The 15,496-nt window shown below is 41.8% G+C and overlaps 1 protein-coding gene across 9 annotated transcripts in view; it reads left to right on the forward strand.

Moving 5' to 3' along the window:
- Positions 1 to 15,496, forward strand: part of ITPR1 (inositol 1,4,5-trisphosphate receptor type 1) — a 251,501-nt gene that overhangs the window by 123,126 nt on the left and 112,879 nt on the right. For all 9 annotated transcript variants that reach the window (XM_048856975.2, XM_075130279.1, XM_048856974.2 and 6 more), the window contains 8 exons: positions 225 to 425; positions 2,797 to 3,048; positions 3,894 to 4,019; positions 4,679 to 4,807; positions 9,466 to 9,586; positions 10,347 to 10,531; positions 12,889 to 13,037; positions 13,819 to 13,930. In XM_048856975.2, the coding sequence (XP_048712932.1) occupies positions 225 to 425; positions 2,797 to 3,048; positions 3,894 to 4,019; positions 4,679 to 4,807; positions 9,466 to 9,586; positions 10,347 to 10,531; positions 12,889 to 13,037; positions 13,819 to 13,930 (1,275 nt within the window). The remainder of the gene's footprint in view (positions 1 to 224; positions 426 to 2,796; positions 3,049 to 3,893; positions 4,020 to 4,678; positions 4,808 to 9,465; positions 9,587 to 10,346; positions 10,532 to 12,888; positions 13,038 to 13,818; positions 13,931 to 15,496) is intronic.

Below are 15,496 nucleotides of genomic sequence, written 5' to 3' on the forward strand. Positions count from 1 at the left end.
TCATTAATGTTGGCAGGAGCAGCATCTGGTTAGTGCACTCAGTTATAATGCAAGGGGTGGAGGTGGATGGAGAAGAGTATCCCTGATGGATACAAGTCTCTGTACTGAAATGCTGATTCCTCTGAGAAGTTCCTTCTTTGTACTGTTATGTTCCCTGCAAATTCATTGATGTTGTCCTGACTTGTGTATGTGATTTTTTTTTTCTTTTTCTCCCCCCTCATTAGATCCTGGAGGCAGTAACAATGCAACATATTTTCATGAACAATTTCCAGCTATGCAGTGAGATTAATGAGCGAGTCGTTCAGCACTTTGTCCACTGTATTGAAACTCATGGCAGAAATGTCCAGTACATAAAGTTCCTGCAGACAATTGTGAAGGCGGAAGGAAAGTTCATTAAGAAGTGCCAAGATATGGTTATGGCGGAGGTGAGAGATGCATATTTCTGTAAGCTCCTGAGCAAAAAAAACAACTGGCATTCAGTAGAAAGTGAAAGGATGCTGAGAAAGTGACGTTCTCAACTGGGACAATATAGAAGTGATGTGCAGCTATCACACCGCACAAAGTTTTATTATGGGCACAAGCTGCTTCATCACGCTCTCCCCCCTTGGGTGGGAAGGATGACCTTTAGTGTATCTCAAAAGTTATCCTCTCTGGTGCCACAAAAAAAGTGTACTTGTGTCACAGCCCTAGTCAAGCTCCCCCTGCTGCACACTCACCAGGCTGTTGTGTTTGCACCCTCAAGCTGGGCCCATGTACTTTTACACATCCCTTGGCCTGGATAGGCTCCAGCACTGTCTCTGGCCATGGTCTCACTGCAAAATTTTTGGGCACAGAATTTGTCTGATACCCTTCTGAAAGAGGGACCCTGTAGTTCAGTTACCCTAAATCCCCAGGACCAACGCTGACCCCCAAAACACTTCAGTGGTGCTATTTCCCAGAATTCCCTCCTGGGCACTCTGATTTATAGTTTACCCCTTTAGGGGCATGTGATACTTGAAGCAAATAGAAACGGACTTTACAGAAGGATTTCTAAGGACAGTCGCTCTTTATTTTAGAATGCACGACATATACAGACATCTGCAAGAAACACTTAGATGCTGTTCCCTGCCTCAGTTATGTCACCACTCCTGAGTGTTCTTTAGGATATGGGTCCATGTTCTTTCAGGGTTCTAAGTCCCTCTGCTGGGCTGCACTTCTCCAGCTTATGGCTGCTTCTCTGAATCATTGATTCTCTCTGACCTGTGCAGTCAGCTTCGTTCAGCTTTGTCTGGTCCCACAGTCCATAGGTCCCATCTCCTTCCTAAAGCCTGTCCCTTTTTGTTCCCCTCTCTCTGAGAACCTCTGTGTTTTGAAAGGGCTGTACCAACACCTCTGTCTCTTTGTTCTCCTTTTAGGGGAATTCCGTTGCTCCTCTCCTCATTCCCGACAGCCAAGCTGGGTTGAACTGGGTCTCCTAGGGCTCAGCCATCCCACTGTTAGAAGGTGCACCTGTTCAAATGAGAGCCATTCAGGTTAATAGCTCTCCATTGTCCCTGGTTTGGGAGACATGTTACCAGCCCTGATGGGCTTTTCCACATACACTGAGGCATTCAATGATGCAGCAAATTCATAAAGCCGAATTCATAAAAATGGAATTCATAGGTTGTACATAGGTTCCCCAACCTGTCACAAATGGGATTGAGTCAAAGGAAGGACTGTCTTTCTCCAGTAAGGTTCTGGCCTTAATGCATCAATTTCACTGGGAAGTTTGACTCTGGATCTTGTTCCACATGCTGTAGTTAAACTTAAACAGAGCGTCAGCTGTTCCGTGTGGATTTAGTCCTGCAAAGTGCTGAGCAACCCTCTTTCCTGTTGAAGTCAGTGAGTTGAGGGAGCTCTGCCCGTTGCAGAGTCCAGCCCTGTGAAGTATGGCTTTGCATGTGAGTTTTGCTCTGTGCATTGTGTTTGTGATAGATGTCTAGATGTGTCTGAAATCGGTAGGGCAGATTTTTAACAGTGCTCAGGAGCTCCCTTTCTTCTCAGTTGCTGTCCATCCTTCTGTTCTCGATAGAGACGGGTGGAGTGCTGAGCTGTTCTGAAAATGTGCCTCCTCCCCCCAAAAAATGTAATGTTGATAGAAGTCTGCCTTATGGGACTTAATCATGCCTCTAACTGCTTGTTGAAAATCATTGTGTAAGGAATGGGGAATTACCCAGCCTTGAGGTCCTACCACCCAGAGTTCTTGAAGGACTTAGCTCTGAGCAGAATCGTGTGCCCCAAGCTAACACTACAGACGGATTAGCTGAGGCAATCTTCATGACATAACCACAAAAAAGTCAGAAGCTTCTTGAAAGAACGTTTATCGAACTAATGAGGAGCCAGTTGAACTGGCTTTGATGTTAAAGATTTTAAAAGTGGTAGATTTCTAGGGCATAACCTACTCAGAACAGAGGTCTAGGGGAAGACGTCATACTTCAGAGAGATCATTTATAACTGTGGAAAGAGAGTGCAAGGTACAGAGCCTCAGATGGATCTGGCAGGCTGCAGTTTTATTGAACTCACAAGTAATTGCAAAACTGACAAAGAGCGTAACATTCCAGTACACAGATAATATATAGCTTTAGATAAAGGGGGGACTCTTCAGCCTATTAGTGAAATGTTTAGAGGATGAGGTTTGAGGTCCTTTGAGGAAAAGTGCTGGGTAAGTGGAAGGTACACATGCATGTGTACCTTCCAGAAATGGTCTGATTCCTGTGGAATCTCTAAGGGGAGACATAACAGAATGGAACCCAAAAGGAAGCTGTTCTTTTTTTGTAGCTAGTCAATGCGGGAGAAGATGTCCTTGTGTTCTACAACGACCGAGCCTCTTTCCAGACCTTGGTCCAAATGATGAGATCGGAGCGGGACAGGATGGATGAAAACAGCCCTCTGATGTACCATATCCATTTAGTAGAACTGCTTGCTGTATGCACAGAGGGCAAAAATGTCTACACAGAAATCAAGTGCAACTCGCTCCTCCCATTAGATGACATCGTTAGAGTAGTAACTCATGAGGATTGCATACCTGAGGTGAGGTCTGATATTAAACATTGCGTACCTATGTAATGTATTAAAGTTAGTGGAGTGAGGTTTGTTTTTAATCACTCTGTTTGGCCTGGAAAGAATGGCCTGGTTTGGCCTGGAAAGAATGACCTGTGGGTAAGCAGCAAGACTGAGCTGGGAGAAGTAAGTGTGTGTGTGTGTGTGTGTGTGTAAATCCCCCCCCCCCCATTTTTAAAATGGGGATGGTTACTCTGAATGTGCCTACTTCCCAGGAGTGTTTGAGGCTGAACACATTGATATATGTAAGGTACGTTGCCAATCTTGAATAGAAGTGCAAATTATTAACATTATGCTGAATTGTGGCTGCAGTATTTCTGGCTTTTTCATAGATTCATAGATATTTAGGTCAGAAGGGACCATTATGATCATCTAGTCTGACCTTCTGCACAACGCAGGCCACAGAATTTCACCCACCACTCCTGCAAAAAACCTCACACCTATATCTGTGCTATTGAAGTCCTCAAATCGTAGTTTAAGGACTTCAAGGAGCAGAGAATCCTCCAGCAAGTGACCCGTGCCCCATGCTACAGAGGAAGGCGAAAAACCTCCAGGGCCTCTTCCAATCTGCCCTGGAGGAAAAGTCCTTCCCGACCCCAAATATGGCGATCAGCTAAACACTGAGCATATGGGCATCGTTGCAGATGTCTTGCTATTTATGAGATTGGATTTCACCAATATTTAAATAAAAACAATAGATTCTGTAAATTCAGCTACAAATTTTTAAAGCAGTTTTAATGTGATGACTTTGCATTGACTAAAAATGCCCATTTAATTATTTTTTTAATTAACCATTTTGATTTATCCATTTGTAGGTTAAAATTGCCTATATAAACTTCCTAAATCATTGCTATGTGGACACAGAAGTGGAAATGAAAGAGATTTACACCAGTAATCACATGTGGAAACTGTTTGAGAACTTCCTGGTTGACATCTGTCGGGTAAGGATTTCTATACCTAGAAATGTAAATCTAAAGGAGCAAACGGACATAGTTGTGGTGACAATTAGCAGAGGTTTGGAACAGTGCATTTTAAAGCACAAGTCAGGAAGCTCTTTACTGGTTCCTCTCATTTCAAATTTATATTTGTCTGCTTCTCCATTTAGGCGAGTGTGGACTTTTAGTTATGTTCCATGGAACACAGTGATTTTCTTTCTTTCTTTCTTAAAACAAAACAAACAAAGCGAGCCCCTTTTTTCTGCTTCACATGTCTCTCTTTATTCTGCCACTGGCTTGTTCACTGTGGCCAGGTTGTATGGCTCCTTCCCCAACCATATTTGATATATTTTAGCAAGTTTAGAGTAATTTTCCTGTGCTTGGCATTTATTTTTCCAAATGGCTTTGTGCCTGGTATACCAAGTATTTCCCCATAGGAAAACATTACATCTCATTCCTACTTATAATACTGCATTCTTTGCTCTGAGGTATCCAATTTTTTGCACACACACACATTGTGTGTCCTAGCTATATGAGTGATTTTGGTCTACACTGCATACTGTGGCAGATAGTCCATTCAGAATTAATGCTCCAAATCACAGGAGTTAAATGTTCATATTTATCAGTTTAACTGATGTGTTCTAAAAGAATGAATTATTTTGTAGACCTGTAACAACACCAGTGACCGAAAGCACGCTGACTCCATCCTGGAGAAGTATGTCACAGAAATTGTGATGAGTATAGTCACCACCTTCTTCAGCTCCCCATTCTCTGATCAGAGCACCACTCTGCAGGTAGGAAATGGTACAACAGGTTAAAGAAATAAGCTGCTTTATTCATGAAACCACAGTAATCGGACAGGATAAAAAGAAACAAGTCAAGGCTGGGGGGTTGGCAGGGGAGGGTGAGAGAGAGAATAGATATTCAAAATAGCACAGAAGTATAAATATTTACTCCTAGTACATTACAGGAAAGGGAGTGTTCAACTGTAGAGGGGACACTGTGCTCTACATGTACAGAATTCTTTTCAACAGGTTCTATAGACGCTCAATTGTAAAATGACACTAACTCCATGATATAGGTGCTCAGTGCTGTTCCTGTCGCTCCACATTAGGCTTTCTTAAGGGAAATGGTAAACAGCATTGCTGGTGCTCTGGCAGAGTGGAGCTATCCTGGAAGTAGAGAGATGGGGCAGGGGTTGGTTCATGATGATGCTGATGATGATTTTGATGATGATATTGCAGTAGTGCTTATTAGCCCCAGACATCTGCCAAGACCCCACTGTGCTAGATAATGTATGACCAGAACAAGAAGACACCTACTGCATATACTACTAAGTATAAGATGGGACCACAGATGGAGAAAGACCTAGTACAAGGGAACAGTCAGACAGCATTGGTCAGATGATAGCCTGTGGTCTCAACACAACAGCACCCTAACCGTTGTCTAGTATTTTGTAGGCATCACAATAAGAGATCTGAGAAGGGCATGAAAGGTACAGTGAGGAGGCTTTGTAGGTTTTTTATGGGAGAAAGCACAAAGGTGCATGTCTGAAACTTTAATAGGTGGATGATAAAAGCTGGCACCATGGGCCAGTTGGGTTCAAACCTTGCTTCAGACAAACTGCATTTTAAGGACACTTTCGTTTTAGAGAAATGAAAGCAATCTCACATTTTAAAAATGCTTCCACCTGTTTTCTTCTGTCATCCCGATTAAATCTCTGGACCTGTGTGGACTTGGGGAAAGTGGGAGCATGAGATTCAATACCTTTGTAAAGTGAAAAGGAGGCAGCTGTTCTCCTCTTCAATTCCCCGGGTTCTCCCAGTCTCTTCCTTACAGGACACGAGGCAAGAGTAGCAGGACAACGGCACTAACCGCAGCGCCAAGAAGCCTGCCAGGATAATATCTTGGTCACTGCTGCAGTGACACCATGATAGTGGAGGCAGCCTCTTAAATAATTATCGTTATGAAAGTTTTCAATAGCCTTTTGGGGACGTGTGGGAGGGGTGGTCAGGGGTCCGAATATGTCGTGAGGAGCTTGGATATAGTTTTTCATTGAAACTCAGTGCAAACTCAGGTAAGCAGAAAAAAACAATTGTGTGTAATTAAACACAGCTGGCAGCAGGTTAGGAAGCAGCTGGTTTCCAACTGTGGCAATTAAGGGCATCTGGGAATTTGCCTTTTCAGCCCCTCTTTGGGGAACTTATACTAATCATTGTGGTATGCTAACTAGCTTGCTATAGCATGTCCCACTCCAAGAAAAGTATTATGTACAACAGCCCGCTGCCTGACCTTGCAGTCGGTAAAGGCTTAAAATTCTGAGTAGTCCAATTAGTTCCCCCTTCTCACTGAACATAAGCAGTAGCCCTCACACACTGCTGGGTTAGATCCGCTCTATTCACGTTCCTATCATTAGGAGGGAGCCTGCCCTCCTTGAGTCTGGAAGAATGACCATTTGTGGACCTAAGCCTATATTAAACAATGGACTTGCTTCTGTAATGCTTACTGAGGCAAGCAATCCTTATTCAGGCAAGAAAGTAGTCATACTAGGGATAATCTCATGAGTTAAAGGGCTTGCAGGATCAGTTCAGATAGGGTGAACTTGCCATCTGTGTGTATTGCCTATGAGGTAACTGTGGCAGCTATCTGCACTGTAATTGGCCTGATTAGGGGCCTGAACCTTAACCCACACAAGCGCAGTATTGAGTAATCAGCTGTAAACGTTAACGTTCACTGCCTAATACTGTTTGATCTGCTTCTCATGTGACTTTGAAGTGAAAGTTGTTGTTTTAATACCAGTTTGCATGCAAATCTGTCAAAACCTTATTGTGCAAAAAAATAAGTATGACTAATAATTAACCCTGTCCCGTATGGCTCTGTCCTTTGCCTTGTCTTCAGTTCCCTCTGTACCTTATCACTGTGTGACCTCAGTGCTTGTCATGCCTGTAATTGCTCACTTTGTGCTGGCAACTTTTGAATCTACTTCTTTACCTCAAGACTTTCCCTATCTGCTAATTCATGCATCTGCAGTTCTCCTTCCAGCATCTCAAAGCCTATCTAAACATAGCAAGACAAAGCATCTAATTTCATCCTCCCTTCTCCATCATGGGGGTGATGGTTCCACAATCCTCTGGGTTGTGCTAGACTCCTCTCTCCTCAGCCCCTCACATCCACTCTGTTGCCAGATCTTCTTTCTTCCTCTTTCTCATCTCCACTATCTATCTGTTATGTCTGTTGAAACCCTTGTCCATATCCTTGGACTCTTAAGTAATTTGTAGCCTCCCTTTGGCTGACCGAATTCCTGCTTCGCGCCCCTCCAGCCTATGTGAATTGCTGCTGTGAAAATGATTCAAGTCTCTGATGGCATGTGAACCCCTCCTTCCCCTACACACACACACACTTCTATCTCTTCAGTGCCTTTGCATCTCTTGCATCAAACTCAGGTTTTGTCTTCCCTTTCAGTGCTCTGCAGAGCTCTGCAGCTTCCTACATCTAATCTCCCACCACTGCCCCTCTCAGGTCCATATGCCTTGCCTTGCTTCCCGACTCCGTTCTGTATTCTCCCCCTAATGTCTCCATGCTTACTCCTACACTTGCACTGTGTAAATTTCAGCCCACTCCTTCCCCTCCTTCCCTGATGTCCTCTCCTCCTGTACCATGACTTAAATTCTACTTTCCTTGGGGCAGGGACCTGCCCTGTGTGTCCATGTACATAATACAAAATTAGATTCACAGATTCCAAGGCCAAAAGGGACCGTTGTGATCATCTAGGCTAACCTGCTGTGCAACACAAGCCATAGAACTTCCCTCCCCCTAAAACCCTTAGACTTCATCTTTAGGGAAAACATCCAATTGTGATTAAAAAATCCACCATGCCCCTTGGTAAATTGTTCCAATGGTTAGTAAGCCTCACAGTTAAAAAAAACTTGTGTTTTTTTCCAGTCTGAATGTCTCTAGCATCAACTTGTAGCCATCTTGCATCTTTCTCTGCTAGACTGAAGAATCCATTACCAAATATTTGTTCCCCATCTAGGTCCTTACAGACTAATCAAGTCACCCCTTAATCTTAGGGTAATATATTGATTCCTTTCCAAGCAAAAACTCTCCAAATAACTGCCTCTTTACTGTATTTATCTTGACTTTCTTGCCTCCTATGGGCGCTACTGACCCAAACCTTATTTACAAAATTTAGAGTGGTTTTGATTTATGGACCTAGTTTAAGCAAATGAAACATCACTGAAGTTTTCAGACAGATAAGTCTTTAAACATGGTTTGAAAGGAATGTGTGAGTGGCTAGAGTCCAGAAACATAGATAGTTTCAATGTATTTAGACCAGTGTCTACAATATTTTGACATTTGGCTGCGTTGCTGGAAAGGCTGATGGGCGTTAGCTATTGTGTTACTCTAAGTAAACTCTGTTCCCCATTACCAGCACATGGAGTTATTTCACAATTTGGTTAAAATTAAAGAAAAAATATTTCCTTTTCTCTAATTCCAGCTTCTTCTTCTTCCCCCTCCCCGCCCCCTTATAACAGACATCAGTCTTGACCAGACTAACAGAGGTATTTTCCAGTAGTTCCTAAATCCACTGTGAGCTTTGCACTGAGGTGTGGTTTGCTTAAACTAAGCATTATGTACCAAATAGAAACAGACACATGGGTGTTGCCTCTCACTATAGGTGGGCTTTTTAGTGTTGAAACAAGTTTATCAGGACAGTTTAAAAAAATAAATTCTTACACTAAAAACTGCTTACATAAAGCAAAATAGTGATTTGGTTTTGAAACTGTTTTTGCAGAGATAGCAGAGTACTCATATGTGAGTCTTTTACCTCTTTGAGGTGGGGATATTGGCTTATTTATAGTGGAAAATCTTGCAAAAGGCAATATAGTTGACTTTTTTTGACTGATCCATGGCAGCTGCAGTGTTTATAAACTAACTGCAACTCATGTTCAAAGTTACAGCTGTTCAAAAGACGTATCTGTGAATTAGAAGCCAACAAACTTCAGAAAAGGACCAGTCGATAATTATGGAGCTGAGTTGTAGTTTAGCAAGAGCAAAGGCCAATTTTCCTATTGAGTGCCGAGCCACCCTCTGGTCAATCCCAAATGAGCAATCTCTGTATTTTGGGCTGCTGAAAACCCTCCCTCATACAAACTAAAGATTACTGCCTATTTCCTTTGCTTAGTGATAGTGCATTTAGTGGGACTTCACGCTCTAGGAGCCATCTAGTTGACATTTCCCTATCTGTCCTGATACTCCCTCTTCTGTTAAACTGCTGCTTGTGTAGTAGACATGCTGCCCAGAATATAAATGTTGCCTTACAAGTGGATGTGGACTGCTAACATGCAGTCAGTCTGCAAAGAATAATGGCTGATGTAGTATCGAAGTAGTGGACAATCTAATCTCAAACATGAGACGATGATTTTGATCTGGTTATTTTCATATGTTCTAGACTCGCCAGCCTGTGTTTGTACAACTGTTGCAAGGAGTGTTCAGGGTATACCACTGCAACTGGCTAATGCCAAGCCAAAAAGCATCGGTGGAGAGCTGCATTAGGGTGCTGTCTGATGTAGGTAAGAAGTTAGATTTAACATGCACAAAATACTTCTGTCCAATGTTTCAGCCTTCTATCCCAAAAGCAAGATGTATTCTACCTCCAGTAGATGGTAGGAGGTAGCTAACTCAGAGCGAAGGCATGGAGCAAATCAAGCATTTCCTTCATAGCTAAAGTCCTGTTCTATGGTTGCACAACAAATGTTTTCAATGTAAATGTGAGGTGAAACTGTAAACTGTTTGACTAATTAGGGGCAGAAGTTCTGAAAGTACATGTTGGCATCTGAAACAATGGGTTTTTGCTGACCTAAATTCGCTTTGTGGTTTCTGTTGAATGTGACAGTTGTACTCCAATCTTCAACAATGAACTGCTGATTTGTGCAGCTAGATGGCTGCCGCATTCCTTCCCAGAAGTTGCTGCGTATTAGTGGCGAGGACAGTGAGCCTCGTGGACGTAGGACATAGGGCCAAATTGTTCTATAAGATGGATGTGCACATCCTCTTAACTTTAGTGGGAGTTATGAAGGTGTATGTGAGGGCATGGTCTTGCTCGTACATTCTGAAGTTAGGAAAAAGCTGTGTTAAACTTAAGGTATTATGACTGCCACAAGGGGGTCAGATTCATTGCACTGCGGATTGAAAACAGCATCACAGAAAGTGTATTTAAAATATTCAGAAAAGAATATGAAAGAAGCGCAGCTTGGGATTCCCCCTTGTTCCCTTATTGATTGCATGTAGGGGCTAAAGGAGTCCATTCTTATTACCTTTTGCCTGTTGCAGCGAAAAGTCGAGCAATTGCAATACCTGTGGATTTGGACAGCCAAGTCAACAATCTCTTCCTAAAATCACACAACATAGTACAGAAAACTGCAATGAACTGGAGAATGACGGCAAGGAATGCTGCCCGTAGAGACTCCGTGCTAGCTGCTTCCAGGGACTATCGAAACATCATTGAAAGATTGCAGGTGAATACAGAGTGCTGCATTAACAACTTACTTCAGCCATCTTGATAGCCATATATTTACATGTCAGCACAAAAAGACAAACTTACTACTTCAATTTGGGAGTTATGAGTCAAAGTAAAAATGCCACATGTGATAACCACAGCCAAAGCTAATTTAATACTGTATGTAAAATCAAATGTAAACCATTTATTGAAATAGGTAATGGAACATGCACAGCTAAAGCTTGTGGAAGTTTTATGGCCCTTGGAGAAGAAGATACTTCAAAGCACATTTGTCCAGTTCTGTGGTTCTCCCAACATTTTCATTCTGCCAGTACCAGTGGTTTCATTTCAACTGCTCCTTGAGAGAGAGAGGGGGATCCTCTAATTTGTTGCGTACTTTCAAGTCCCTCCAGTACTTCACTACTTGGTTATCGAAACATTTAATGTGATAAAAGGCTCCATAGACCACAGTCTGGGAATTGTTGCAAAGTTTACTGTTTGTCTGATAGATTGACTCTTAATGACCCCAAAGTTGTTGCTTCCTCAAATGAACAAAATAATCTGTCTAAAGCAATGCTACATGTACAATTTCATACTGATTTCTACTCAAAAGAAATTTTAAACAATATATTCTGACTACTTGTGATGCTGGCAGACCAAGTCAGATCAGGGCTTAGACTGGAAATGTTTTAATTACATCTTTACTTGGTACTAATATCAAGACCTGAGGATGATTAAGTATTCAGTAATAAGGCACTTTACTTTTGATACTGAATAAAATTCAGTGCTTTAGATTATACCTTTATCCATAATGACTGGTTCTGTGGAGGAAAATGTTTTCCTGGTGTGCAATCTTGATTTAAATTGCTTGTGCCTAAATTGGATCTAAGTCGAAATAATGCATCCGATGAAGTGAGGTGTAGCTCACGAAAGCTTAAGCTCAAATAAATTTGTTAGTCTCTAAGGTGCCACAAGTCCTCCTTTTCTTTTTGTCCAATAAAGACAGTTGAATTCCTATAGTCCCCTGTCCACTTACGCATGTCAATTTGACTAAGCATTCTCTCAGTAACTTTTTCTGCAGTTCTGTAACTTCTGTTCAATGAGATTGGGGTGAATCTCTCTAGAATATATTTTCTGCAGAATATTCATTTGTAAGAATGGTTGAAAAGGGGGGGAAATCATGGATTTTTTTTTTTTTTTTGCCTGATGTCAATCAGTTGTATTCATTTGTTGGTCCAGATAATTATGAAGCGTAGTGTTTGCAGTATAACAGAGAATCTGCATTTTCACTGGTTTTTTACTCCTTATAGGCGAAAGCCACCTACAGAAATGGGAAAATACTAAGTAATCTGAGGAGTCACTGAAAATGATGGCACTAGTTGTAACATTCAGTGGCTAATAAAATGGGAATCTGTTAGACAAATGCTAGTGTTTTGTAATCTGGTGGGGTTTTTAAACAGGGAAGTCTTCACTAGTCTGTCAGAACATTTCAGAATTGAGTATAACTTCTGAATGCTGTTTTCTAGGATACAGTTGTGACAGTTTCATGGAAATTGCACCTGTATCTTCCCCCCCGTCCCCGCCCGCCCCGATGGTCCACTTCAGGAGTGCATGGTCAGATTTCATGATCTCCAGCCATCACCTGCCTCTGAGTAGGGATCCTTGACCCACTTCCTTAGGGCCAGGGGTTTGAAAGTGCGACCACCCCTTGCCTTAGACAGACTAGCTTGTTGGGGATATCACACTGTAAGAGCTAGCGCTTGTGTGATGTTTTCTGTCAGAGGGCTATGCACAGCATATTGCTGTCAGGTTACAAGTTACTATACTACCCTCTCTAAGCTTTATTCTTACGGAGAAAAGTATTCCAGAGAAAACAGAGTAAAAACAATACACAGATTTAAACATACCAGGAGTCACCCATCCGTCTTACTGAGACCTAATAGGCCGAAATCTTTCCAACCTTTCTTCAAGGATTGGGGTCCCTCTTGGACAGAAGGTTCTGTCCATTTGATGGATCTGAAGGAAGGCCCTGAGTCCCTTTAAGCCCAGCCCTTTTCATATCCAAAGCCATTTCTTTATGTGTTGGTCTCTAAGAACCTCATCTGAGCCAGAATATGCAAGCCTCCCTGGGGCTGGTGTCTCTCTGGAGATGTTTACAATCTAAGTGTCTCACTTTAAGTGTCTCACCCCCCCCCCCCCACACACACACACACATACTGTTTTTGGTTCTTGGAGGAGCTGTGATACTCCTTTCCTCTGGAGTTGTATACAGCCCCTGGCACGCAGTGATACATAAACTATTCATAAACGTTCTACAATATGGTCCCCAAAAATATTGCTTGGGATTGACAAAACCTGATTGTTATTGTTTCCTAGGACATAGTATCGGCATTGGAAGATCGCTTACGCCCCCTAGTGCAGGCTGAATTGTCAGTACTGGTAGATGTTCTTCATAGGCCAGAGCTGCTCTTCCCAGAGAACACAGATGCAAGGAGAAAATGTGAAAGCGGAGGCTTCATTTGCAAGTAAGTTGTTTCCTTATGCTCTATGCAGGAGTTAGTTCCTTGCAGAGCAGTACCCTATGTTGTGTTGTATTAAACACAACTTGTCCTCAGGAAAATAAAGTCATTTGTCTTCAGAAAGAAGGTGACAACAGCTGTCCATATTGGTCAATCTGTCCTTGCAGGTGATGCTTACAAATTCTGGAGCAGTGTAAGGCCATGGTGTACTGTAATACAAATGACTACACACATTTTTAGAGTTAATCTTTATTAGTGAGATTGGGGCCAGTTGACTCTAGTCCCTAGAGTGCGTCAACAAAACACTTCCCTTTATACCTCTTACCATTGGGGTAATGAGTCAAAGTCGAAGTCTGTGTCATCGTATGGTTTCCAGTTGCCTTATCCAAGGTCTACATTCTTTTTTCTTTAATGAGGAAATATATGCAGTATTTAGAGTCTCGTTTAATGTTACTGGTTTTTCATAGTGGACCTTCAATTTTTAATTTCCCTCACTTCTATATAATTCCTTGATCCCTGTATATAGATTTATTTTTGCCTGGCTATTATTCAGGTGGGAGTGCTGGAGTTCCCTTCATAGCTTCACTGGTATTCATGATAACTCAGCAAGTGTTACTATTAAGAGGGTACTCGCCAGCTCACTATATACTGATCCTAATAAAACCACATTTTAATTAACTTCATGGTTGTAGCTTTGACCATTGAGGATAAGATAGCCACAAATGCCTGTCCTAATTTTTACAAAATTTAGTACTAAAACAAACTATGATCAATTGGTTGTTTTCAGGTTAATAAAACACACTAAACAGCTGCTGGAGGAGAATGAGGAGAAACTATGTATTAAGGTATTACAGACACTCAGGGAAATGATGACCAAAGATAGAGGCTATGGAGAGAAGGTACTTAATTTACAATTTATCATTTTGCTTTTGTTCAACACTGTCTTTCGTATTCAGAGAGAGAAAATACGCTTCTAGGCCTTTAAATTTGTATTTATATCTTGGGTTAAGGATAAAACCTTTCTAGTCAACAACTAATTGCTTTCAAGATCATGAAATTAAGTTGAAAGTTATGTAATTACTCTGGCTTCTTGTTTTAGAATATCAGGTTTGTCTAATTTCTGCAATAGTTTGCATCCTGATCAGCAATGTAGAATCTGTTCCCTTTGGTTGTCATTACAGAAGAGAGAACCATATGTTATAGCTACTTAGAGGAGACTTGTCCATGCAGTCATGGGATCTGTCAATAAGAGGATTCTTTTGATAACTTAATTTTGACTTGTATATGGCTGAGTTAGCTTCTCTCTATTGTGGTACTGAGGAATTTGAATTATAAATTGGTTGGTATACAACTATAATAGTTTTTCCATCAACATACTGTTCCTTTTTCCCATCAAGAGGGAGTCTTTCTGGAGCTATAGATCTCTCCTTTGTTCAAACAGTGTGTGTATCTCTCACACTTTTACTCTTAGATATATTGATGCATATTCAATTTGATTTAACTGTATTGACACTGGGATAGGTATCCCACCTTTGGAGCATGGCTTCCATAGTCTCTTTATGAAGACATGGAAAATAAAAGAACCCAAAGCAGGGTGACAATCGATGAAAAGATTAGAGCATGACCTTTGATGGATGAAAGGAGTTTAACAGGTCCCGAACATCTTAGGGAGAGCTACAAAGAGAAGAACCATAATGTTTTCCATAAACAGTCTCAAATGTGCTTTGAATCTGGATGGCTTTCATTTTAAATTCAGGAAAACAGCAAGCAAAGAAAGAGCAAAGGGAAAATCTCTGTGAGAGAAAGTAGAGTGTCTGTCTCTAACTTGAGAGTCTCCAGCGTGAAATGCCTCGTGGTCTTGCCCGCTCGTAGACAGATGGGACTCTTACACTTAAAGCTGCAGTACCCGAGAAACAGAATCATAGCTCTGTAGTGCACAGAAACAACTGCCCATGAGCACGTAAGAGGCAACAATTACAAAGCAGGGAAGGAAGCAACTGAGTGGTTGAACAGAGTTGTTACAAAAGGTAATCTGTAACTGTGAGCAGTTTGTTTAGAGTTTTTATGCAGATGGACAATTGAATAGTTTTACTAAGTGATACAAATGAGGCTCTCTAATTAGAAGCAAATTGCAAGCTGGGTTTGAAGTCATGACAAAGTGCTAAGTTGGTCAGTCTTAGATGATGGTAGCCCATTAGTTTGAGGCAAAAATTGAGAGATTGGACAGCTTCTTTACAGACCCTTGTCTAAGGCTGTCCCTTCCGGGGAGGATGAGGAGTGCTGTTTGATGTAGGCAGTGGAAAGTGGAGAAACCACAAAGCTGAGCTAGTTCAAGTTTGCCAGACTGAGGGTGATGCAGGCAGCCTCAGCCCACTCCAAGGTTAGCTGGATATGAGGCATGTCGCTCCCCGCTTGGCAAACACCAGGCTTGCGAAACCCACGAGTTCAACAATCTCGAAGATAAA

Source organism: Caretta caretta, chromosome 7 (assembly GCF_965140235.1).
Source record: "Caretta caretta isolate rCarCar2 chromosome 7, rCarCar1.hap1, whole genome shotgun sequence".
Taxonomy (NCBI): domain Eukaryota; kingdom Metazoa; phylum Chordata; order Testudines; family Cheloniidae; genus Caretta; species Caretta caretta.